This window comes from Stegostoma tigrinum, chromosome 10 (assembly GCF_030684315.1).
Source record: "Stegostoma tigrinum isolate sSteTig4 chromosome 10, sSteTig4.hap1, whole genome shotgun sequence".
NCBI lineage: Eukaryota > Metazoa > Chordata > Chondrichthyes > Orectolobiformes > Stegostomatidae > Stegostoma > Stegostoma tigrinum.
Window position 1 is genome coordinate 32282223 of NC_081363.1, and position 26697 is coordinate 32308919.

At 41.4% G+C, this 26697-nt stretch overlaps 1 protein-coding gene across 6 annotated transcripts in view; it reads left to right on the top strand.

Annotated features, from left to right (window-relative positions):
* LOC125455588 (TOG array regulator of axonemal microtubules protein 1) overlaps positions 1-26697 on the top strand; it is a 148367-nt gene that overhangs the window by 13841 nt on the left and 107829 nt on the right. For all 6 annotated transcript variants that reach the window (XM_048537744.2, XM_048537740.2, XM_048537742.2 and 3 more), the window contains exon 2: positions 21573-21717. In XM_048537744.2, the coding sequence (XP_048393701.1) occupies positions 21573-21717 (145 nt within the window). The remainder of the gene's footprint in view (positions 1-21572; positions 21718-26697) is intronic.

Consider the following 26697-nt stretch of genomic DNA (forward strand, 5'->3'; position numbering starts at 1 on the left):
ACAATAATCAAACGCAACATATTCATTGTCTTTCTCCCTAATGCCAACACCCAACTCTGTGGGACGCCTAATCAATGATGGGCACTTCTATGGACAACCTCAGGTTCCGATGATCTTATGTTATTAGCCAGATATTGTAATCTGTAGACCTTGGGATAGATCTTTGCATCCTATTCATTCACATTCCATTAGTTTATTGGCTATACTCATTTGGGTCTTTCTTATCTGTAAGGACAGCTTGAATTCTATTACCAATTGTATTTTGGTGATGTCTTTTATCACATTCAATTACTCCTTTTATTTTCCCACTGTCCCAATTACATAACGTAAAAATAAAAAGCCAGTTAGTTTTAACTAATTGCTTTAAGGTTAACTTCTGTTATAAAGTTAATTATAGGTGTAACATTCTACAACTGCATCTGCTGTCATCATTTTGTAATTTATGGGTTGTGATCAATCTGTCTTGTTCACAGCATAAGAGAAGGTGAGTTCTAAGGCTAGTTACTCTTCACATCTAAGTTTAAACGTTTTTTTGAGGCTTGTATCATGTTCTGGTTATGTATTGAAACCAACTTCTATGATTAGAGCATTTTTAGTTAGAAACAATTTAATATTGCTGGTAGCTTCAAAGAGGCGACTATTTACTATGAAATAACTTTAGTTGTTAACCTTACAGCTGTTTAAAGACCTCATCTAGCAACTGGTGGTATTCATTTACTGGGACAATATTAAAAAAGCTGGAATTGGTCATTTATCTGTCCTAAGGCATCCTTTTATCAGAACTGTCTCAGATGGGAACATACAGCATTCTTTTACTGATCTTCTAGCGTTTCTGTTCAAACGTACCATTGTATTTTACTGTCTGATTAGGCTGCTTAGTATAGCTTAGCTTCTGTCTGCCAGCGTGTAAGCAGGTGTGGGCAACTTAGTGTGTTCAGGTACAAGTCATCTTACGTAGCCAGGTACAAGTCACCCCTACAATTATTGGCAAAGTTTAGACTGACCCTTGGCACAAATATACCACTTTGAAATGGTGGGGGTGGCAAAGCTGTGGACAATAGGTTCACAAGTTGGTGTGGGTGATGCAATTATAAAACCATGCTATACAAATTTTTACCAGTTATCATTTAACTCTAAACACTTTATTTCTAATTAGTAATTCTGTTAATTAGCAGAAAGGGGATAAAAAGGTGAATTAAAAAATTAAAAGTTTATCCCTACAGTCATTATGTAATCTGACTAATTTTGTAATAAATATGACAGCAAGCTCTTCTGCACTGGCTAGCTTAATATTAGTGTATTGCACCTGCATCACCTCCTTATGAGCATTTACTGTATCTCTTTCATATTGGTTCAGAAATGACTGATTCCCATTAATAAGGAAAGAAAAGGATAGGTTGTATTTAATGTCAATATTTATTGCTGTAATGACAACAGCAAAAGGTGACTACTATTGCCCCTGTCAAAATGACAACTTAAGGGTTCCACATATGCATAGTTAACTATAGAAATCCAGAAGTTCCTGTCAGTAATTCTGTGCTTCTCCCTGTGTTTTTCTGTCAAAGCCGCTACCACCTGTAATCAATTAGATTTCACTGAACTGACAAGAACTTTCCTTTATAGGAAAATGTAACTCTTAAGTTAACTCAGCTACCTAGGCTTTGAATCGCGTAGTAAGCCTGAATTACTACTAAAAATCATTTTTGATTTTGGAAAACCAATTATACATGTGTCATGTCAGTGTTTTCCAGTTTGAGACAAGTTTCATATTCTTATTAAAAAAATTTAAGTTTGTTTAATATTTGAGCTTCTTAACCGTTAATTATGCTCTCTGAGAGGCGAATAAGAGTGAGTGACTATTGACACATTTTATTTCCATTTCTGCTTGAGACAATTCTTCAATGCGATTTGTGATTATTGTGCTTTGCTGAATCCTAAGATAACTGTGTCAATTCTTACAGATAGTTTTGTTCCACTTAATGAGTTGTTACATTTGTCAGATCCATAATGTAAGTACCTAGCCATCTTAGAAGTTGTGCTTTCAAATCACTGGAATGTTATCACAGTCATTTTAAAATGCAGTCAGTGGTATGCAGCCAGTAACTTCATAAAATCACTTTTTATTGGGCATGATTTTGTAACATGACTTTTGTTTTGTTCTTTCCTGGGACATGGTCGTCTCTGGGAAAGTTAGCATTGTTGTCCATTTGCTCTCTAATTGCCCTTTGACTGTGTGGTTGTTCGGCTATGTCAGGCAGCAGTTAAAAGTCAATAATATTGCTGTGGCTGCTGAGGAGTGTGCAGGCCAGACCAAGTAGAATTGGCAGACTCTCTTGTCTAAAGAAATTGGTTATCCAAAGGGGTTTTTCTAGCAATGAATGATAGTTTCATAGCCATTATTATTGAAACCAGCTTTCAGTTCTAGATTTAGTAATTGGATTTAAATTCCAGCTGTTGCCATAGTAAGATTTGAAGCCATGCCGTCATGAATATTAGCCTAGGTCTCTCTGACATTATTCATGCCACCATCTCATGATTCCCATGTTGCTGTTTTAAGACCTTGTGTGCAAGTTGGCTGTGTATTTCCGAATTTAAAATAGTGACTACATTTCATTTTTGCCGCTAAGGTTTTGTGAAGTTTTTGGTTGTGTATAGATGCATAGTTGTTCTATCTTTTGATTGTGACCTTACCCCATTCCTGATCTTATATATTCACAATATTGTGATGAAGTGTTAGCGACAGAATATATTGTGTTTGCCCAGTCACATTGATACCATGATTGGTTAATAGCAAGTGAAGTTGATATTACATATTTTTACTTCATTTTTGTTCGTTTTCTTACTGTAGTTAATCCCAGTGATCTTTAGGAAAATGAGTCGCGCTAGTTAGTTGACATTTTAATAGTCGGTGGGTAATATTGTATGAACAGTTTACCTGGGTTGACATGAGATCCTAGATTTCCATTGCAAGTTTACTGCTGTGATATATTTAACAACCTTCATCGCAAAGCCACCTTCATAATTTGCTAAATATTGGCCATCTAATTTACTGAGGCTTCAAGAATAGCTAGTATAGAAAGTGAGAAATAGAATATATATTTGGAGTCTTTTGATACTAAGATGTTCTATTAGGAGGAGGGCTTTAAACTAATTGAGGGGTGAGGTTTGGGAGATTGGAAATATAGGCTTACAAGCAAAGAGGATGTGGCAGAATTACAGGACAACAATTTGTTTAATTACACTCAGATGGGACGGGAAGGGACAGACAATACAAACAGAAAAACAGCAGTCAGAAGTGAAATAATGGTAAGAAGGCAAAATTAATGGCTCTGTACTTGAATGCTTATAGAATTAGGAGGAAAATAGATGAATTAACTGCACAAATACGGGTTTAATTGGTCTGATCTCATAGCCATTACAGAGATATGGTTACAAGAGGATCAAAGCTAGGACTTAAATATTGGGGGTAAGTAACTTTTTGAATGATCAAGCAGGAAGAAAAGGGTGATGAATAGCATTGTTGATATGAGTCAGATGATCACGATTCCAAGAAATGGTCTTGAATTGGAAGATATAGTATCCATATTTGTGGAGGTAAGAAATAAAAAGGGAAAGAAGACACTGTTGGGAGTAGTCTGTAGGCCCACTAACAATATCTGTGTGGTGGGACAGAGAATAAGTCAGGAGATGCTGAGTGCATGTAATCTTCATGTAGATTGGGAGAGTCAGATTGGCAGAGGACGCCTTAAGGAAGAATTCATAGTATATATTTGGGATAGTTTCTTAGAACAATATATTGTAGATCCAACCAGTGATCGGGCCATTTTGGATCTGTTGATTGTAATGAGGCAAATTCAATAAATAATGTCAGAGTAAAAGATCCCTTAGGAAACATTGACCAAAGCATGTAGAATTTAGCATTCAGCTTGATAGGCAAGAACATGGTTTAGAAACAATTGTACCTATCTTAAAAGAGGATAATTTCAAAGGAATAATAACAGAGTGGCTAGAGCAAATTGGAGAAGGAGTTTAGTAGCAAAGACAGTTGAGAACAATGGCAGACCTTTAAGTAAACAATTTTGGTCCCCCACTCGGCTTCCTGAAGTCAACGACCAGCTCCTTCATTTTGCTGACATTGGGGGAGAGACTGTTGCCTTTACACCATATCACCTAAGCTGTCTATCTCCTTTCTGTACCCTGTCTCATTGTTTGAGATTTGACCCACTGCAGTGGTGTTGTTGGCAAATTTGTAAACGGAGTTAGATCTGAATTTGGCTACTCTGTCGTGAGTGTATAAAGAATATAGTAAGGAAGGAAGTACGTGACCATTTGAGGCATCGGGTTGGGGAATATTGTGGAGGAGGTGTTGTCATCTATCCTTATGGTTCAGGAAGTTAAGGATCCAGATGCAGAGAGAAGAACAGAGTCTTAGGTTTTGGAGTTTGGGAATGAGCTTTGTTGAAATTATGGTGTTGGAGGTGGAATTAACATCAATAAATAGGAGTCTAAGGTAAGTGTTCCTGTTGTCTAGATGTTCCAGGAATGAGCATATGGCCAGGGAGATGGCATCTACTGTGGATCTGTTGGGCGAATCATAACTGATCAAGGCACTCTGGGAGGCTGGAGTTCATATGTGCCATTACTAACTTCTTGAAGCACTTCATATTGATGGACATCAGAGCCAGCGGGTGATAGTCATTGAGTCATGTTGACTGATTTTTCATTGGCACGGGCACCTCACATCGAAGTAAGGAGAAGTTAAAAATATCTGCAAATACTCCTACCAGCTGATTTTGCAGGATCTGTGTGCATGGCCGGGCAGTGCATCTGAGTCAGTAGTTTTTTGTGGGTTGACCTTCAATAATGCCAATCTGATGATTGCAGCGCTGACTGGGTACAAATAAACTAGAGGCTGTCAGGGTGGGTGACATCATTTCACTGACCTTCTGTTCAAAACAAGCATAAAATTCATTGAGATAGTAAGATGTGGAGCTGGATGAACACAGCAGGCCAAGCAGGATCAGGAAAGCTGACATTTCGGGCCTGGACCCTTCTTCAGAAATGGTGGAGGGGACAAGGATTCTGAAATAAATAGCAAGAGAGGGGGAGGCGGATAGTGTTCTCTTCCTCAATGTCAGCGAAATGAAGGAGCTGGTTGTTGACTTCAGGAAGCTGAGTGGAGGACTAAAATTGTTTTCTTAAAGGTCTGCCATTGTTCTCAACTGTTATTGCTACTAAACTCCTTCTCCACTCTGCTCTCATTCCTTTGAAATTTTAAGATAGGTACAATTGTTTCCAACCCAAATTCTTGCCTATCAAGCTGAATGCTAAATTATACATGTTTTAGTCAATGTTTCCAATGGTATCCTTTACTCTGACGTTATTTATTGAACTTGTCTCATTACAATCGACAGATCCAAAATAGTCTGATCACTGGTTGGATCTACAATATCCTGCTGTGTTGTTATCTCAGATTCTCCACCATCGGCAGTTGCTAATATCTCTGTAAAATTCATTGACTTCATCAAGGACAGATGCATTGTTGTCAGCGATTCTGCTCAACTTTCTTTGTAGCCTGCTATATTCTTACCATAGTCGAAGTGTGTTCTTGTGGTTAGTTTGGGACTCTAGTTTAGTATGGTATTGTCTCTTGGTGCCCCTGATGGCTTTGCGAAGCATTCTTGAGCCACTACTGTAGCATTCTTCTATTATGGATGTGAGTTTGCTTGCTGAGCTGGAAGGTTAGTTTTCAGACGTTTCGTCACCATTCTAGGTAACATCATCAGTGAGCCTCCGATGAAGCGCTGATGTTATGTCCCGCTTTCTATTTATCTGTTTAGGTTTCCTTGGGTTGGTGATGTCATTTCCTGCAATGGTGATGTCATTTCCTGTTCTTTTTCTCAGAGGATGGTAGATTGGCTCCAAATCAATGTGTTTGTCGATGGAGTTCCAGTTGGAATGCCATGCCTCTAGGAATTCTCGTGTGTGTCACTGTTTGGCTCGTCCTAGGATGGATGTGTTGTCCCAATCAAAGTGGTCCTTCCTCATCTGTGTGTAAGGATACTAGTGATAGTGGGTCATGGCGTTTTGTGGCTAGTTGAGGTTCATGTATCCTGGTGGCTAGCTTTCTGCCTGTTTGTCCAATGTAGTGTTTGTCACAGTTCTTGCAAGGTATTTTGTAGATGATGTTCGTTTTGTTTGTTGTCTGTATAGGGTCTTTTAAGTTCATTAGCTGCTGTTTTAGTGTGTTGGTGGGTTTGTGGGCTACCCTGATGCCAAGAGGTCCGAGTAGTCTGGCAGTCATTTTGGAAATGTCTTTGATGTAGGGGAGAGTGGTTATGGTTTCTGGGCCCCTTTTGTCTGTTTCTTTTGGTTTATTGCTGAGGAATCGGCGGACTGTGTTCATTGGGTACCCGTTCTTTTTGAATACGCTGTATAGGTGAACACAGTCCGCCGATTTCTCAGCAACAAACCAAATCTGGTCTCCAAATAGTCAGAGACTGAGTGGACCCTGACAATGCGCTATTGGGCTGTTTCGAAGAACCTGCATGCTGACGATCGGTTAGTTCATTTTGAGGTCGAAACTTCCGATGGCAGATTTTGCAGTATTTAGAACCCTCCAAAATCATCTTCAAGTTGTGAGTCAGAGGCTTTGGAGAGTTCTGATTTACTTATCTTTGTAATTTCCAGGGAAAAGTTGGAGTTTTAGCCCACTGTAACTCCTGACCTAACTCTGAAATTGACAAATCCCTCTAACAACATTGCTCACATTGATCCCGTCACTTTGGGCCCGGCCACCTAGAACTGCCCCCTTCTCCTAAGACTTCTCTCCCACACTGTCCCCACCCCCTCTTACTTGTCACCCTCTCCTTTATCCAATTAACTGGCAGTCTGCCCCCTCACCCATTAAACTAGCACTATATCCACATTTAGTGAATGTCCAGACCAGAAATGTTGAACTCAAGAGTGGGCTCAGTAAGAAGGATTGGAGTTGGATTACAACTGTGATGACCACTGTTTGGAAGATTTAGCCCTATATATTTGCAGATAGTAGTAATGCGTTGGAGGAAGTGTATTGAATCAACATTGAACATATGTTGGTTTAATCTGGCCCTGAACCATCTTAGCTTGGTTGGAATTCTTAAATCTGACCCAGAGCAGACAAAAGTTAGCTTCCCATTTTTCAATACAAATCCATTTGAACTTGTCTGGTGCAGCAATCTTCAGTGTCAGCAACACAGAAAATCTTTGCAGATTGTCAAAGGTGTGTGTGTGTGTCTGTGTGTGTGTGAGAGAGAGATGAGATAAGATAATGGTAGGTGGTTGACAGGGCTAGGTGGGACACAACTAATTGTGAAAGGTCAGTCTTATATTCAAGAATTAAAAGGCAGGTTTTAATCCTCTAACCTTTCCTGGTTAACTCTCCAAGTTGTAGCCTTGAACCCTCAGAAGTTTGGAGGATTTCATACCTGGGGTAAATTGCCCAACTTAAATTTAAAGGCCACAGTCAATCACCTGCAAATTGGTGGCATCCAGAGATCTGGACCAATTATCAATTTAAACTGCAAATTGAACTGCAGGTTTATTCAAATTACTGTATTCATAAAGTAATGGAACAGAAGAATCATGACTAGAAAATAGAGATTTAAAAAGTAATTCTGCATCTTTAGTAGTCACACTATCGTTCTTCTCAAGAAATGTTAAGGATGAGCCGTAATTTTCTGCCTTCTTTCTGTACTTGTGGTAACAGCTTCAGATAAAAAAACCTCAAAGAATCCTGCATTGACAAGTCTGAACTATCCTTACATCAATGTCCACGCTAAAATTCATGCCTATGCAGCTATCCGTACCATGCAGTTCTTGTTCAGTATTAAATTCTGCGCAAATAATTCTGTGGAGAAAGATGTGGAAGCCCGGGAACTCAGGGAGGTATGCAGTGATGTCTTGAAAAATGTTCATATTACAAAAGCGGCAATGCTGGAGGTATTAAAATGCATAAAGTTAGATAAATCCCTAGGTCCTGATTAAATATATTCCCAGGACATTGTGGGAAGCCAGTGAAGAAATTGCAGGCCTCCTAGTGGAGGTATTTGTACAATCAGCAGCCACGGGTGAGGTGCTAATGGCTAATATTGTGCTAATATTTGAGAAAGGCTGCAAGGAAAAGCCAGGGAACTACAGACTGGTGAGTCTTTTGTCAGGGCTGAGGAAGTTGTTAGAAGGAATCTGAGACACAGGATCTATATGCATTTTGAAGGGTAAGGACTGAAAAGGAATAGTGCCTCACAAAGTTGTTTTGAGTTTTTGTGGAGAGGTGACCAAGAAGATTGATCAGGGCAATGCAGTGGATGTGGTCTACATGGACTTTAGCAACGCATTTGACAGGGTGCTACAAGGTAGACTGATTATTACGGTAGATCCAGGGAGAGCCTGCCAACTAGACACAAAACTGTCCTGATGACAGAGGGTGTTGGTAGAGGGTTGTTTTTCAGATTGGAGACCTGTGACCAGTGGTGTGCCATAAGGATCGTGCTGGGTCCACTGTTGTTCATCATTTATATCAATAGTTTGGATGGGAGTATAGGAGGCATGGTTAGTAACTTTGCGAATGACATCAAAATTGGTGATATTGAGGACAGGAAAGATGACTAGCTGAGAGTGTAGTGGTATCTTGATCAACTCAGCCAGAGGGCCAAGGAATGGCGGATGGAGCTCATTTAAATACATGGTGTTGCATTTTGTTAAGACAAACCATGGCAGAACTCAGACAGTTAAAAGTAGTGCCCTGCAGAGTGTTGTCAAACAGAGATACCTAGGGGTGCAGGTACATAGTTCCTTGAAAGTGGCATCACTGCTGGACAAGGTAGTTAAGAAGGTATTTAGCATACTTGCCTTCATCGGTCAGAGCATTGCATGCAGAAGTTGGACGTCATGTAACAACTGTACAAGACATGGTAAGAGCAAATTGCAGCAGATGCTGGAACTTGTACTGAAAACAACAAATGCTGGAGATCACAGCAAAACAGACAGTATTCTTTGGAGAGAGATCAAGTTAATATTTTAAGTCTAGATGGCTCTTCGTCAGAGTTGAAGTGAATAGTGGATCAGGGTGGGGGGGACATCAGCGTTTATGCTGTAGTTGGGATGAGGCAGGTGTGGTGGTCGGGTGTAGAGTATTGATGGAAAAAAATGTTAGGGCAGATTAAGTGATTGTTCTGCCATTCTCACATTACAATGGTGGGTCCAACAGCCAGATTTGAAAGAGAACTGCTCCACTGAGGTAGGGGGAGGAGTGACAGAGAATCATAGAATTCCTACAGTGTGGAAACAGGCCCTTCGACCCAAAAAATCCACATCAAACCTTAGACTATCTCACCCAGACCCATTCCCCTGTAACTGACCTAATCTACACATTCCTGAACACTACGGGCAATTTAGCATGCACAATTTACTTAACATACATATCTTTGGACTGTGGGAGGAAACCGGAGCAACTGGAGGAAACCCACGCAAGTAAAGCTGAAAGAAGGGGAAGGAATGGAATTTGGTTCATAATTTAAAGGTATTGAACTTAATATTAAGCCCAGAAGGCTATACAGTGCCTCACCTGAAAATGAGATGTTGTTCCTCCAGTTTATGCTGTGATTGACTGGAGCATTACAGCATGCCGAGAACAGACAATTGGGCTTGCGAGCAGGACACTGTTGAAATTACTGGCTATGGGTAGACCAGAGCTCTTCTGCAAAGTGGTCACCCAGTATGGGTTTGGTTTCTTCAGTGTAGAGTAGTGCACATTGGGTGCAGCTAATGCAATATGTAAGATTGGAGAAGCTACAGGTGGATTGCTGCTTCACCAGAAAGACTGTTTAGGCCCTTGGATCGTGAAAAGGGAGGAGTTAAGGGGCAGATGTTGCACCTTCTGTGGTTACATAGGAAGGAGCTGTGGGAGGAGGGGTTGGTGTTGGTGCTCGTGGAATGGACTAGTGTGTTCCAGAGGGAATGATCCCCACAAAATGCAGACAAGGAGAGTGAGAATAAGAGATAACACAGTATGGAGCTGGCAGAACACAGCAGGCCAGGCAGCATCAGAGGAACTGGAAAGTTGATGCTTCGGGTCGGGACACGCCTTCAGAAATTGTGTTTGTGTATTTAATCTGTGTACTTCTGCTGGAGTTGTCTGAAATGGCAGAGAATGATCCTTTGTATGTGGAGGCTGGTGGGATGAAAAGTGAGGACAAGGGGGCCGCAATCACATTTTAGTGAGTGATGAGAAGACTGAGGGCGGAAGCACGGGTGATAGGTTGGATGCGTTTGAAAGCCCCGTCAACCACATTGGGTGGGAAACCACAGTTATGGATGAAGTGAGCTACATCAGAGGTGCTGTTTTGGAATATGGTATATCCAAACAGATGCGTTGCAGATGAACGAACTGGGAGAATGGGATGGAGTCCTTGCTGGATGTGGAAATTGAAGAGCTGTAGTGAAGGTAGCTATAGGCGTCATTGGCTTTGTGGTGAACGGCAGTAGACATTTTATTCCCTGAAATGAAAAATAAGAGGTCAAGGAAAGGAAGGGAAGTGTCAGAAATGGATGATGTTTAACCAATAGAGGAATGGAAAATGGAACCAAAATGAACAAATTTTTCAAAGTCCTGGCAGAGCATGAAGTGGCTCCAAAGCAGTCATCGATGTACCAGGAAAAGAGTTATGGGAGGGAGCTAGTGTACAGCTGAAACAAGGATTGTTCCACATATCCCATAAGGAGGCAGGTGTAACTGGGACCCATGCAGGTGCCCATAGACACTACTTTGATTTGGCAGAAGTGAGATGAATTAAAGGAGAAATTGTTCAGTGAGAGAACCAGTTCAGCCAGGCGAAACAGAGTGGTGGTGAATGGGGAGCCTTCAGGCCTCTGGTTGAGGAAGAGGCTGAGAGCTCACAGACTGTTCTGGTGGTGGGATGGAGATATAGAGGGATTGGACATCCGTGGTGAACCAAACGCAGTTAGGGCCAGGGAACCGGAAATTGTCAATACAGAGGCGGGTATCAGAGGAATCATGAATGTAGGTCGGCAGTGTCTGGGCAAATGGAGAGAGGGTGGAATCAAGGTAGGAAGAAATGAGCTCAGTGGGGCAAGAGCAGATTGATACGAAGGGCTACCAAGGCAGACTGGTTTGTGGATTTTGTGAAAGATGTAGAAGCAGGCTGCCCAGGGTTGGAAGACTACATGGCTGGAGGCAGGGGACAAAAATCTTCGGACTTAATGAGGTTGGTGACAATCCGGGCAACAGTGACTTGATTTTTGGATGTGAGGTCATGGCCTGGAATCAGTAGGAAGAAGTGTCTGAGAGTTGGTGTTGAGCCTCTGCCATGTAAAGATCAGTACATCAGACTACAACATCACCACCTTTGTAGGCAGGTTTGAGAACAAAGTTCTGGACGGACCTAGGATAGCAAAGTGCGGCAATTTCAGAGGGGGACAACTTAGAGTGAGTAAGAAGTTGGTAAGGCCTTATGTGGAGCATTGCATACAATGCTAGTTGCCCTGCTATAGGAAGGACATTAAATTGGAAAGGGCACAATAATGATCTACAAGTATGTTACTGAGACTGGAAGGTCTGAGTTATAAGGAGAGGCTGGATAGGCATGGATGACCTCATGGAGGTTTATAAAATCATGAGGAGCATAGATAAGGTGACTAGCCAAAGCCTTTTCCCCAGAGTAGGGGAGTCCAAAACTAGTGGGCATTAGTTTAAGGTGAAAGGGGAAAGATTTAAGTGACCTGAGGGGCAACTTTTTCAGACAGAATGTGGTGCAGAACTGCCAGAAGAAGTAGTGGAGTTGAGTACAATTTGAGGATTTATAAGACATTTGGACAGGCACATGGACAAGAAAGGGCTAGAGGGATATGGACCAAATGCAAGCAAACGGGATTAGCTCAGTTTAGGAAACGTTTTTGGCATAGATGCATTGGGCCAAAGGGCCTGTTTCCATGCTGTAGACATCTGTTTATCTTTACAGTGAACTTGAAAGTACTGCACATAGCATTATTTTGTTTGAGTCCAGTACTTTTTCAAGGAAATATTGGTTGACTTTATTTATTGTTGTTAAATGTACCAAGATACAGTGAGAAGTATTGTTTTGCATGCTATGCAGGCAGATCATACCATACAAAGGCATCAGGGTAACAGAACAGAGTGCAGAATACAGTGTTGAAAACAAAGTTGCTGGCAAAGCTCAGCAGCGCTTTGGCAGCATCTGTGAAGGAAGAAACAGAGTTAACATTTTGGGTCCGGTGACCCTTCCTCAGACTGGAAACGTTAACTCTGCTTTTCCCTTCACAGATGCTGCCAGTCCTGCTGAGCTTTTCAGGCAACTTTGTTCTCGTTCCTGATTTACAGCATCTGCAGTTCTTTCGATTTTTATGCAAAACACATTGTGACAGCTATAGAGAAAGTGCAGAGAGCGTGTGATCAGAACTAACATTTGAGAAGCCCATTCAAAAGCCTTATTGCAGCAGGGATGACACTGTTCTTGAGTCTATTCCTATGGGTATTCAGACTTTAATATTTAATGTCTAATGTCCAATGGAAGATGGTGGAAGAGAGTATAACGAGGGTGAAAGAGTTATATTATTATGTTGGTTGCTTTCCTAAGGCAGCAGGAAGTGTAGATGGAGTAAATTGATGGAAGGCTGGTTTGCGTGATGAATTGGGCTGTGTTCATAACTCTGTAGTTTCTTGTGGTCTTGTGAAGAGCAGTTACCAAACCATGCTGTGATGCATCCATTTGGAATGTTTTCTATGGTGCGTCTATAAAAATTGATAAGAGTCCTTGTGGACATGCTGAATTTCCTTAGCTTCCTGAAGAAGTAGAGACATTGTTGTGCTTTCTTGACTGTTGTATCGATGTGGGTAGACCAGGACAAATTGTTGGTGATCGTCATTCTTGGGAAGTTGACCCTCTCAGCTATCTCCATCTTAGCACTGTTGATGCAGACGGGAGAATGCCTGCCATTTCACTTCTTGAAGCCAATGACCGTCTCCTTCGTTTTGCTAGCATTGATGGAGAGATTGTTATCTTTACACTATGCCAGTAAGTAATCAATCTCTTTCCTGTATTTTGTCTCATTGCTGTTTGATATCCTACAATGGTGGTGTCATCAGAAAACTTGTAAGTGGAGTTGGGGCAGAATTTGGTCACACAGTCTTGAGTGTATAAGAAGCCCAGAAGGTGGCTGAGAACACAGCTTTGCAGGGCACCGGTGTTGAGGATTATGGCAGAGGAGGTGCTGTCACCTAACCTTCCTGATTTGCCGTCTAAGGGTAAGGAAGTCGAGGACCCAGTTACAGAGCAGGGAGCTCTCTGGTATTAGAGATGAGTTTGTTTGAAATTATGGTATTGATGCCTAAATTGTAGTCAGTAAGTTGGAGCTTGATGTAAGTACTCTTGCTATCCAGATGTTCCAGAGATGAGTTTAGGGACAGGGAGATGGCATCTGCTGAATATCTTTTGCACTGGGAGGCAAATTACCAAGAATCAATTTGGTAGGCTGGAGTTGACATGAACCGTGACTAACCTCTCAAAATACTTCATTATTATGGAATAAAAACCAAAAGAACTGTTGCTGTAAATCAGGTACAAAAACAGAAGTTGCTGGAAAGGTTTATCAGATCTGGCAGCATCTTTGAAGAAAAAAAATCAGAGTTAACGTTTTGGTTCTGATGACCCTTTCTCGGAACAGCCTAGTTCCCATTTCTGAAGGAGGGCCACCAGACCTGAAATGTTAACTCTGATTTTTTTCTTCGCAGGTAATTATTGACCGGTAGCATGACTTTAGTGCTGGGGAAGCTGCTGAAGAAGATGCTGAGGGATATGATCTATTTATACTTGGAAGAAAATGGGCTTATTAGTGATAAGGTGGTATGGTTTTGTGCAGGGAGGATCATATCTTACCAACTTGATAGAATTCTTTGAGGAGGTGACAAAATCGATCGATGAGGAAAGGTCTGTAGATGTCGTATACGTGTACTTCACAAAGGTGTTTGATAAGGTTCCCCACTGCAGGACAATGGAGAAAGTGAAGTCGCATGGGGTCCAGGGTTTACTAGATAGACGGATAGAGAACTGGCTGGGTAACAGGAAACAGAGTTGTAGTGGAAGGGAATTTCTCAAAATGGAGAACTGTGACCAGTGGTGTTCCACACTGATCAATGTTGGGACCACTGTTGTTTGTGATATACATATAAGATCTGGAGGAAGGCACAGATGGTCTGATTAGCAAGTTTGCAGATGACACTAAGATTGGTGGAGTCGCAGTTAGTGAAGTGGCCTGTTGCAGAATGCAGCAGAATATAGATAGATTGGAGAGTTGGGCGGAGAAATGGCAGATGAAGTTTAATCCAGGTAAATGCGAGGTGATGTATTTTGGAAGATCCAATTCAAGAGCGAACTATATGGTAAATGGAAAACCCTGGAGAAAATTGATGCACAGAGAGATCAGGCCCATTGTACCCTGAAGGTAGCAACACAGTTGGATAGAGTGATCAAGAAGGCATACGGCATGCTTTCATTTATCGGACGGGGTATTGAGTACAAGAGTTGGCAGGTCCTGTTACAGTTGTATAGGACTTTGCTTTGACCACATTTGGAATACTGCGTACAGTTCTGGTTGCCACATTACCAAAAGAATGTGGATGCTTTGGAGAGGTTGCAGAAGAGGTTCTCCAGGATGTTGCCTGGTGTGGAGGGCACTGGCTATGAAGAAAGGTTGAGTAGATTAGGATTATTTACATTAGAAAGACAGAGGTTGAGTGGGGCCCCGACGAAGGTCTACAAAATCATGAGAGGTATAGACAGGGTGGATAGCAAGAAGCTTTGTCCCAGAGTGAGGGACTCAATTACTTTGGGTCACGATTTCAAGGTGAGAGGGGAAAAGTTTAAGGGAGATATGCCTGGAAAGTTCTTCACGCAGAGGGTCGTGGGTGCCTGACATGTGTTGTCAGCGGAGGTGGTAGAGGTGGGCACGATAGCGTCATTTGAGATGTATCTAGACAGATACATGAATAGGCAGGGAGCAGAAGGATACAGATCCTTCAAAAATAGGCAACAGGTTTAGATAAACGATCTGGATCGGCGTAGGCTTGCAGGGCCAAAGGGCCTGTTCCTGTGCTGTAATTTTCTTTGTTCTTTGTTGGCAGATGCTGTCAAACCTGCAGAGCTTTCCTAGCTTCTTCTGTCTTTTTCATAATTATGGAGGTCCGAGCCATCAGGCAGGAGTCATTGAGGCACGCTGCATGATTTTTCTTTGTCGCTGGGATGGTGGTGTCTTCTTGAAACAGTTGGGGACTTCAGACTGTAGTTAGGAGAGGCTAAGGATGTGTGTGAATACTCATGCCAGCTGGTCTACACAGGATCTGAGTGCACAGCCAGGGACTGCACCTGTGCCAGTCTCTTTCTGTGGGTTCACTGTCAAGAAGGTCAGTCGACTGTTGGTACAGGTGTTTCCGACACAGTTGGGATGGGTGAATCGTTTATTGGCCTTCTGTTTGAAGTTAGTTTAGAAAGTATTGAGCTCATCAGGTATGCCCCTGATTCTGTTCGATTTTGCTTTGTAGCCTGTAAGCCTTGCAGAAAGTGATGGATGTCCATGTGGGTTTTGAGCTTAGTTTAGTATTGCCTCTTGGCATCTCTGATGGCCTTCTTAAGATCGTACCTGGGTTTCCTGTAGAGGTTAGGTTTGCCTGGACTTCAGTAGGGAGTTTATCTCCCATTTCACGCATAGTTTCTGGTTGGGGAATATTCAGATTAACTTTCAGTACACAATCTTCTACACACTTACTAATGAAGTCTGTGATGGTAGTTGCATACTCGTTTAGGTTGGCTGCTGAGTTCTTGAATATGGCCCAGCCCAATGACTCTTGAGAAGTCCCGTAGAAGCCCTCCATCAATGCCAGCAAAATGGAGGAGCTGTTCAGACTAACACTGCACTCTCTATACTGGGTCCTCATGGTTCAATTTCTGTACGTAAGGAGGAGGAGCACAGCACTGTGATCTGATTTTCCAAAATGTGGTCGGGGGTTGGAACAGTAGCATCTTTAATGGTTGTATTGCAATAGTCAAGGATGTTTGGTCGTCTGGTGAGATGGTAGATGGTATTTTGGTGACACATTTTTGAGGTTTGCCTGATTGAAGGCACCAGCTATGATGAACAAAGCCTCGGAGTAAACTGTTTCAAGAACTTTTGTAGCGTATACTTTATCAAATGCATTCTTCACTTCTGCAAGGCATGAAATGTAGACTGCTGTCGCAATATCAGACGTGAATGCGCATGACAGGTAAGTAAGGATGGCACTTTACTGTAAAATATCCCAGGACTGGGGAGCAGTAACTTGCCAGGGTTGCCACATCTGAGCAACAGGAGGTGTTGATTAGGAGGTAGACCCACTACTTTGCCTGAACATACTGATCAGTCCATTTGGTGAACTGAGAAACCCTCAAGTTGTAAGGCACAATCAAGTGCAGCAAGAGTGAGCTATGTCTCTGCAAAATAGAGCACAAGGAGTTTCTCATTGGGGTAAGGTGCAGATCTCTCACCCTGAAAACTTACCAAGTTGACTATGAGATTTTAATTTTCACATAATTTGTATCCTGTAAAAGCTATAAATTATTGCCCTTATATCCCCATGGACGTATAAAGCTATATCTGAAGCAAAAACAGGAATGTGTTGAAAGTGTCTTGTAATTTTAATGCAGCTTGCAATTATTGACGGAATACACCCGAACCTATCTTCAACTGCATTACTAATGCACTTTCCTTCAACATAAGTTCAGATGTGCTGATGATTCCATAGTGTTCAGTACCATTCACAACTCTTTAATGTAGAAGCAGTCCGTACCCGTGTGCAATAAGGTATAGTCAACAGGAGACTGTAAGGACTGCAGATGCTGGAAGCTAAAGACAATAAATGTGGAGCTGGAAAAGCACAGCCAGTCAGACAGCATCCAAGGAGCAGGAAAGTCAACACTCAGGCTTCAGCTTATAATTGGCAAGTGCAACTTGTGACACAAATGCTAGATGACAGCCACCTCCAACAAGAAAAAACCTAACCAGTGCTCCTTAATGTTCAGTGGCATTAATTCCGCATTCCCTATGATCAATATCCTGGGGTGTTTACCATTGAGTCAAAACTGAACCTTATCAACCATATAAGTATTGTGCCGTTACTAGCCTACTCTCAAACGTATTCAACCTCTACAAGGCACAGACCTCTGGTGTGATGATGTAATTTCCACTTGCCTGGATCAGTCAAACCTCCAGCAATGTGCAAGAAGGTCACTGCAATCAAAGAAAAAGAAGCCCACTTTCATTGGCACCTGATTCACCACGATTACAGAGTGGCACCAGTATGTACCATCTGCATACACACCTTAGGAGCTCACCAAGGCTCCCTTGACAGAGACTTTCAATTCCAAGAGAGTTCTAAAAGGAACATAGGATCACCAACACTTGAAAGTCAAGCAGCCAAATGGCATACTCCTATTACTTATGTTCTTACGTGGACTGCAGCGATTCAAAAGGCAGTTTAGTGCAACCTTCTCAAGTAAGTAGGGAACAGCTAACTTTTCTAATGACCACCACACCTCAGTATGCCAGGAAAGAAATTTTGTAAATATTTTGTCTGAATTGTAAAGTCTGTTTTCAACCTCTTGCTGGGTAATGGTACCTTCTCATTGCAAATAGTAACCTGTTGTGAAGAAAAGCATTCATTACTTTTGTTCAGTACTTTAGAATTTCTCAATATTATAACTGAGACAAAAATCATTGCAAAGGAAATACACTTTACATATTTGGTGTAAGTGTATATTTTATTCTGAAACAAAGCCAACATCAAATATTGGAAGAAAGATTTAGAAAATCAAATGTTTTTCTGGATGCTCATACTTGCCGAGGTTTTCTGAATTGTATTTTTGAAAACATTCTTTGAAGTGCCACAATTTTATTGTTTCTTAACTTTGTAGCAGATGACATTGCAATGTTTGAAGTAGCATTTCTTGGCTCACTGCAAAGAAAATCAGTTATAATGTACAGGTAGAGTTATGCTACATTTCTGTTATTAGCAATGGATGTTTAAAATCTAGTGATTAGAAATGTGGACTTGTCAAAAGCAGTCTCGTGGAGGAGAACGCAGCAATTTGAAAAAAGAAAGTGCAATGTATTATATTGTAATATATTAGTAACTTCATAAGTAACTTAATGGCTTGTATCTTGCAATCAATGACAAGAGAAAGGCACTCACCACCAATGTTCCCCCTAATTTTTGAGGTGCCTGTACAGACTTTTGAGAGGTCTGAGTACTGTATTTAAACCAAATCATTTATTGAGCAGTTTTCTCATGGTATGTTTATTAACTATTAAACTTGTAGATACCTGCTAAAATAACAAAAATTGTTTACTTGGTTCAGAAGTCTGGGGACCTGTTTAGCAGTGGTATCTCATCTAATGCGCAATCAAAAGATGATGCAAGCGATTCCTTCACTCCTTTGTTGTCAGCTTTTCACATCAGTATTTATTTGTGCCCAATGATTGTATACCACATTGTTATTTTGTTGTCCAGGTGAAATGTATGACTGAATTTGCATCAAGTTTTCCAAATGATCTATTTCTAATCTATTTCTGAATTCAGATTGAATCAGGTTCATTAGGCTACAGTCACGTTTACAGTAAGCCCTTGATGGCTGAAATGTTGCACAACTGTCCAGAAGCATGTATGTTTCTTGAAATTGGTTGTCTTTTAGGACATCAAAATGCTGAATGTTGGAATGCAGCTCATCTTGTCTTTGTCCACAACCACAAATTTGAGTCTAGAGTATTGTTCACATAGCTTTGTGGTTTCACTTTCTTTACAGTTTGTTATGAGTCAAGTAATTTGGTATCAGATGCACCACATTTTCAAAGTTCATAATCGGTTTCTTGGTGATTGAAGCCTGATCAAATTCACTCCACCCCAATGATTCCTCTTCTGGTAAACTGCTTTCCACAGCAGTTGAATAAATTGCGGTTTCAACATTTTTGTCTTGAGCAACCAGAACATTCTTAATGTCGCCACTGAAATAAAGACATTCAAATAGATACCAAGCCTTCAATCTATTAACCTTGGTCTTTACATATTGCATGGCTTCATAGAAACATTAAAAAAAAGGAGTTGGCCATTTGGCCATTCAAGCCGACTCCTCCATTCAATGTGATCACGGCCAATCGTCCAAGTGTACACTGCTTTTGCTTTCTCCTATACCCTTTGATCTCTTTTTAGCCCTAAAAGCTATCTCCTTCTTAAATATTCAATTTTTGGACCAAAACAGCTTTCTATGGCAGAGAATTCCACAGCTAAGCACTCTTGGAGAAGAAATTTCTCCTCGTCTCAGCCTTAAATGGCCTAACCCGTATCCTTTAGCCTGTGACTGTTCAATTGTTGTCAAACAGCTTCTCCAAAAGAATGTGCACAGAACCATAGAATCCCTACAGTGTGGAAGTAGGCCATTTGGCTCATTGAGTCCGCACCAACCCTTTGAAGTGCATCCCACCCAGGCCTGCCCCCCTACCCGATCCCTGTAACCGTGTATTCCCCATGGCTAATCCACGTAGCCTGCACATCCCTGGACTCTGTGGGCAATTTAGCATGGTCAGTCTACATAACTTGTACATTTTTGGACTGTTGGAGGAAACCCAGCAGACACGGGTAGAATATACATACTCCACACAGTCAGTTACCCGAGGCCGAAATGAAACCTGGGTGCCTGGTGCTGTGAGGTAGGAAGCTAACCACTGAGCCATTGTGCCACCCAGAGATGCCCATTCAATGACAACATTGTTTAGAGCATAAATGCAATGTGCTGTTGTGGATTTGGAAGTAAATTCAGGCAATTGTGGTTTATTTGATTATTGCACTTATTCACGTGTTCTATACAGGAGCTAAATAAGAACATTGTAGTTTTGCATGAGCACATCACTGTAAAGTATCTTGATAGCCACCTCACTTTATTTAGAGGTCAAAATGCCACTGTATCACACTCTGTAACTGGAAAATGCTTCAAATTGTCCTCTTTTTATAAATGACCTGCTGAACATTGAAATATTTCTGAGAACAATTGTGTACAATATACATAATTGAGACCTGCGTCCACACATTATCAATTTCGGAGACCTTCTCTGTGAACAGTGAAGTGTTGTACTCTATTTTTCTTTCCAAGCCTAACAGAAGTCCCACCTTCTGTAAATCACAGTCACTGTTAACACAGAATTGACTGATTGCTGTTACAGTGGAGATACTGCTGCAGACTGTCTACAGGAATTTTGAAGGCAAGTTCAGATTCTGTTCGAAAGTCGATGAATAAATTCAAAATTTTTTTGTAATGCTGTATCTGTACCTGCATCTACTATCAATGTATGAAAACACAATTCACACAGTTATCCAGAAACTGATTCGGTTCAATGAAGTTAATTACTCCACAAATTCAACACAATTTTAGCTGCACCAGCTATAAGTAATTGCTGTATACTTTACCACATGATTATGAGCATCTTGCATGGAAAGCACGGACTCAGCCATGGGTCATGGGCATTGCTGCTTGGGCTAGCAGTTATTACCTGTCCCTATTGTTGCCCTTGAGAAATAGTGATGAGCTACCATCTTGAACTGATGCAGTCCATGTACTGTAGGTAGAGCCACAATGCCCTTAGGTGGGAATTCCAGGATTTTGACCCAGTGACAGTTAAGGAACGACAATATATTACCTAATCATGGTGGTGAGTGGCTTGGAGGGGTACCTGTAGGTGGTGGTGTTTCCATGTATTTGCTGCCCTTGTCCTTCTAGATGGAAGTGATCGTAGGTTTGGAAGGTGCTGCCTAAGGATCTCTGTTGAATTTCTGCAGTACATCTTGGAGATAGTACACACTGCTGCTGAGCATTGGTGGTGGAGAGAATGGAAGTTTGTGGGTTTGGTGCGAATCAAATGGGCTGCATTTTACTGGATGGTTTCAAGCTTCTTGAGTGATGTTGAAACTGCAATCTTCCAGGCAATTGGGGAATTTTCTATCACATATCTACCTTATGTCTTGTAGATGGTGGACAGGTTTTGGGGAGTTGGGAGGTGACTCACTTTATTACATGTATGACATGATTAATTAGAACTTGCACCATCATCAATACTTGATCTTTTACCATTCCTTATAGTCTGCTCTGAACAATGTTCTGTGTAAGTTGCATGACTGCACAACTGTACAGCCACTGGAAATGCCATACACATTTAGCCATTTTCTGCTGTGATTTCTGCTTCAGTTTATATTTACTGTGCTCAAAACAGAAACAATCATTAACGTCACATATTCTGGACCAACACATTGTCAATCAATGAACTGAGCAATTGTTACTTATCACACAACTCCAGCAGGGGACTGGAACATACATTGTACAGATTTTTGTGGGGACTGATTAAGTAATTGATCTGAAAAAATGTCTCGTTTGGATTATATTTTTAAAGAACTTTAATGTTGGATTTTCTTTCCCTTGAAGGTCCAACCATACAATGATGTGCAAAAGTCTCCAAAGCAGAGGACCAGTCAGGTGATGCAAGCCAGTGAAAATATATTCTTTACCAGAAAACCTAATGTCAGCTGTTCAAATCTTGAGAATAACTTGGCTAGTCTGACAAATTCAGGTAAATTATTATTTGAAATTTACTAGCATTGCACTAAGTTTCATATCATTAGATGATTTGTAATTGTTGTCATTCTTATTATCCAATTTTCTGGATCATGCTAATTGTTTTTATTACTTTTTCTACACATTTATAATGAGACTTCCTTATCTACCAACCACCTTTGTCTTCTTGAATAAATGCAAAATTTCTCAAAATAACTTTGAATAAAATTCCACCTTGTTGAAAAGATGTTACTAATGATCATCTGCCTACCATGTGAAATAACTCCACAGAGGTTGGTATCCCATCACCAAGTCACCCTTTACTGACGCAAGCTTAGTACTTGACACTGGACCACCACTCTCACAGTCAACGGAACCTCTCACACTCCTGACAGCCAGTGAAATGATGGCCTATTGTGTGCGACCAACACTTCTTGGAACCCATATATTGTAAAAAACACACAACTTTTTTATCATTGTCCCTGTGTTTAACAAATGAACTCTGTGAAGGTCCAACCACTTTGGGTACGTGTCCACAAAGACAAACAACATCAAGCCCATGACAGGGCAAGCACAGTTTATGCGTAGCTGAGTCCAGGGTTTACCCGGTCAATCCCACAAATTTGGGAGAGCTGCTGGTGGTAATTTTTGTCCACTGCCTCATTAATGAGGGTTTATTTGCATCCAATCTTGGCCACCAAGTGTAATTTCACGCCAACATCTCCATTTCGGAAAATGCCTGTATGAGTTCAGCCAGTATCTAGTGGCAACCTTTGCTTGGGACAATCACTCTTGCTCCCCGTAATGCTGTGCTCTATGGTGAGCTGGTCTGGCCAGGACCCAAAAGGTTTCAATTTTGATTGTGATGACCCTTTTGTTACCCCCATCACCACTAGCAGTTTTAGTTTTGCCAAGACCGTATTTTTTGTTACGTCCACATCTGATATTGTCAGCAGTGATTGAAGTGTGCCCAGGAAGTTTAAAACCAGAACAGACTTTTCCACTGACTACACCACCGGTGGTGTAATCTGCCAGTGGGAGATAGCTCAGGGCATTCATATTTGCTACTTGGCCATCCGTATGGTGTTGAAACTTGTAATTGTATGCACTTAGAATGAAAGCCTATTGCTGAATTCAACTTGAATCTATGGTTGGCATGGCCTTGACCTCTTTGAGTAGCCCTAGTTGGAGTTTGTGGTCTGTTATTATGACAAATTGATATCTGTGAAGGTACTGGTGGAATTTTCTCATTCCAAAGTTGACTGCCAAACCTTTCTTCTCTATCTGGGTATATTTGTGTCCTGCTTCAACCAAAGTCTGGGAAGCACATGCCATTTGACATTCCTGTCCACTGGGCCAACTGTCAGCCAATGCAGGGAGGCATCGCACATCAGCACCAGATCTCTCTTGGGATCACTGTATTGCGACAATTTAGATGATGATAGCTTCTCCTTCACATACCTGAAGTCTATGTCTTGGCTACGAGACCATTTCCGAGGCTGACCCTTTGTTAATAGCAGATGCAAGGTTGCCAGGATAGAGGCCAGGTTACATCGTCATAGAAATGTAAAGCATGGAAATAGAGTCTTTGGTCCAGCTCATCCATGCCAACTAGATTTCAAATGAATTTTCTATAATACTTGACCAATCCAAGGAAAGACCTATGCTCCAGTACAGATGTGAGAGCCAGGGCACCTTTGATTGCCCTCGTTTTATCTTCTAAGAAGGTTGCCCAGACCCCAACATTTTCTTATTTTATAGTTAGATGTGAAGTGCGTGTTCCAGTTGTGATGCGACCAGTCAAACTACTCGACTTTAAGCAAAATACAACTTGTTTAAACACTGTAGCTAAAATACAAACAAAAAATACACGGATTTAGTTTGACTTAACTGTTGGAAAACTTAACCAAATAGTAGATGCAGTACCTGTTATAAGCAATTGTTCCAACATAGTGACATTCCATAAACACACCCATTGGGGAAAAAAAAACAGATTCTTACATGGAATTCTCCAATCAATGATGAAACAACAGAAAGAGAGATTTCAGAGAAAGCAGCAGCTAGGAATCATTTGCTGAAGTTTCCAACCTTTCCAGGATCTGAAACAGCCTTTGACTGTGCAAGGTAAAAAAAAAACTAGACAGCCTGGTCTATGAAATCTGACCACTCCCCTTCCATTGTTACAACTGTTTTAAAAAAAACCCAAAGGTCTCCAAAGTTATTTATTTTAGCCATTTTCAGTAGCCAATTTTGTTCCTCTGTCTTTACAACCTCTCGTCAAAAGAAAACGCAGTACAAAATAACCTTTTTAAAGTGGCAGAGATAATGGGAACTGCAGATGCTGGAGAATCCGAGATAACAAAGTGTGGAGTTGGATGAACACAGCAGGCCAAGCAGCATCTTAGGAGCACAAAAGCTAACGTTTCGGGCCTAGACCCAAAATATCAGCTTTTGTACTCCTAAGATGCTGCTTGGCCTGTTGTGTTCATCCAGCTCCACACTTTGTTATCTCTTTTTAAGGTGGCAACATCCCCTCCCTTAACGAACAATCAAGACACAACGATGGTTTCATTTTAAAACCTTTAATCTTACTGCATTAGTAAACTACAATACATATACATTACATTGATTATAACCATGCAGACATTCACTACTACGTTCTGTTTCAGTCTGTTTACTCCCACCACCCGTTAATTTTCAAACTGAATGGCTGCAATAATAAGTTTGATTGAAACAGTCTGGAATTTTTGTTATTAAATTTTTCCAAAAACTTTAGTGCATTATGATCAGTATATACAATTGCCTCAGATACATTACTGGCGATGTAAATATTGAAATGTTGTAACGCCAACACCAAGCTCAAGGCTTCCTTCTCAATCATGAAATATTTCTGTTCATGTGCATTCAGTTTCCTAGAAAAAATGCCCGATCAATCTTTCTATCCTAACATAGAACATAGAACAGTATAGCATAGCACAGACCCTTCAGCCCACAATGTTGTGCCAACCTATTATCCTACTGAAATCAAACTACTCTGCATACCCTCCATTTTATTATCCTCCACATGCTTATCCAAGAGTCGCTTAAAAGTCTCTAATATATCTGACGCCACTACCCCTGCCGGCAGCGCATTCCACATGCCCACGACTTTCTGTGCAATGAAACTACCTCTGACATTTCCCTTAAAGCTTCCTCCAGTCACCTTAAAATTTTGCCCCCTCGTAATAGTCCTTTCCACCCTCGCAAAAAGCCTCTGACTATCCACTGTACCTATGCCTGTCATCATCTTGTACACCTCTATCAAGTCACCTCTTGTCCTTCTTCGCTCCAGTGACAAAAGTCCTAGCTCCCTTAACTTTTCCGCATAAGACGTACCCTCCAGTCCAAGCAGCATCCTAGTCAATCTCCTCTGCGACCTCTCTAAAGCTTCCGCATCCTTCCTATAATAAGGCAGCCAGAACTGAACGCAATAATCCGAGTGTGATCTAACCAGGATTTTATAGAGTTGCAGCATAACCTTGCAGCACTTAAACTCAATTCCCCTGCCCATGAAAGCCAACACACCGTACGCCTTCTTTACAACCCTACCAACTTGGGTAACGACTTTGAGGGACCTATGGACATGGACCTCAAGATCCCTCTGTTCTTCCACACTGCCAAGAATCCTGCCATCAGCCCTGCATTCAAATTCAACCTTTCAAAGTGAATCACTTCACACTTTTCTGGGTTGAATTCTATCTGCCACTTCTTTGCCCAGCTCTGCATCCTGCCAATGTCCTGTTGCAAGCTACCATGGCCCTCCATGCTGTCCACTACTCTACCAAGCTTTGTGTCGTCAGCAAACTTACTAACCCACCCTTCCACGTCCTTATCCGTTACAAAGTTCACAAAGAGCAGAGGTCCCAGAACAGATCCCTGCAGAAAACCACTGGTCACCAAGCTCCAGGTGAATACTTTCCATCTACGAATACCCTTTGTTCTATTGGACAACCAGTTTTGCATCCAGACAACCAAATTTCTCTCAATCCTGTGCCTCCTTGCTTTCTGAATGAGCCTACAATGTGGAACCTTATCAAATGCCTTGCTAAAATCCATAAACTCAACATCTACTGCTCTGCCTTCATCAATGTGTTTCGTCACATTCTGAAGAATTCAGTGAGGCATGATCTGCCCCTCACAAAGACATGTTGACTATTTCTAATCAAACTGTGTTTTTCCAAATAATCATAAATACTATCTCTCAGAATTCTGTCCAATAATTTGCCCACCACAGAAGTAAGACTGACCAGTCTGTAATTCCCAGGATTATCCCTATTCTCTTTCTTGAACATGGGAATGACACTTGCTACCCTCCAATCATCTGGTACTGCTTCAGTGGACAGTGAGGACGCAAAGTTCATCGCCAAAGGGACAGCAATCTCTTCCTTTGCTTCCCGTAGCAACCTTGGGTATATCCTGTCTGCCCCAGGAGACTTATCAATCCAGGTTTTTCAGAATTTCTAGCACATCTTCCTTCTTAATATCAACCTGTTCAAGCATATCTGCCTGTTTCATGCTGTTCTCACAAACGTCAAGATCCCTCTCACTGGTGAATACTGAAGCAAAGTATTCATTATGGACCTCCCCTATGTCCTCTGACTCCATGCACAAGCTTCCTCCACTATTACTGATTAGCCTTACCCACACTCTGGCTATCCTCTTGCTCCTGACATAAGCACAGGACGCCTTGGGGCTTTCCTTGATCCTACCCACCAAGATTTTCTCATACCCACTTCTAGTTCTCTTAAGTCCATTCTTCAGTTCCTTCCTGGCTATTTTGTAGACCTCTATAGCCCTATCCAATCCTTCTTCCACCTTAAGTAAGCTTCTTTCTTTCTCTTGACTCGATGTTTCACATGTCTTGTCATCCAAGGTTCCTTCACCTTACCATCCCTTCTTTGACTCAGTGGAACAAACCTGTTCAGTACTTATAGCAACTGCTCCCTAAACAACCTCC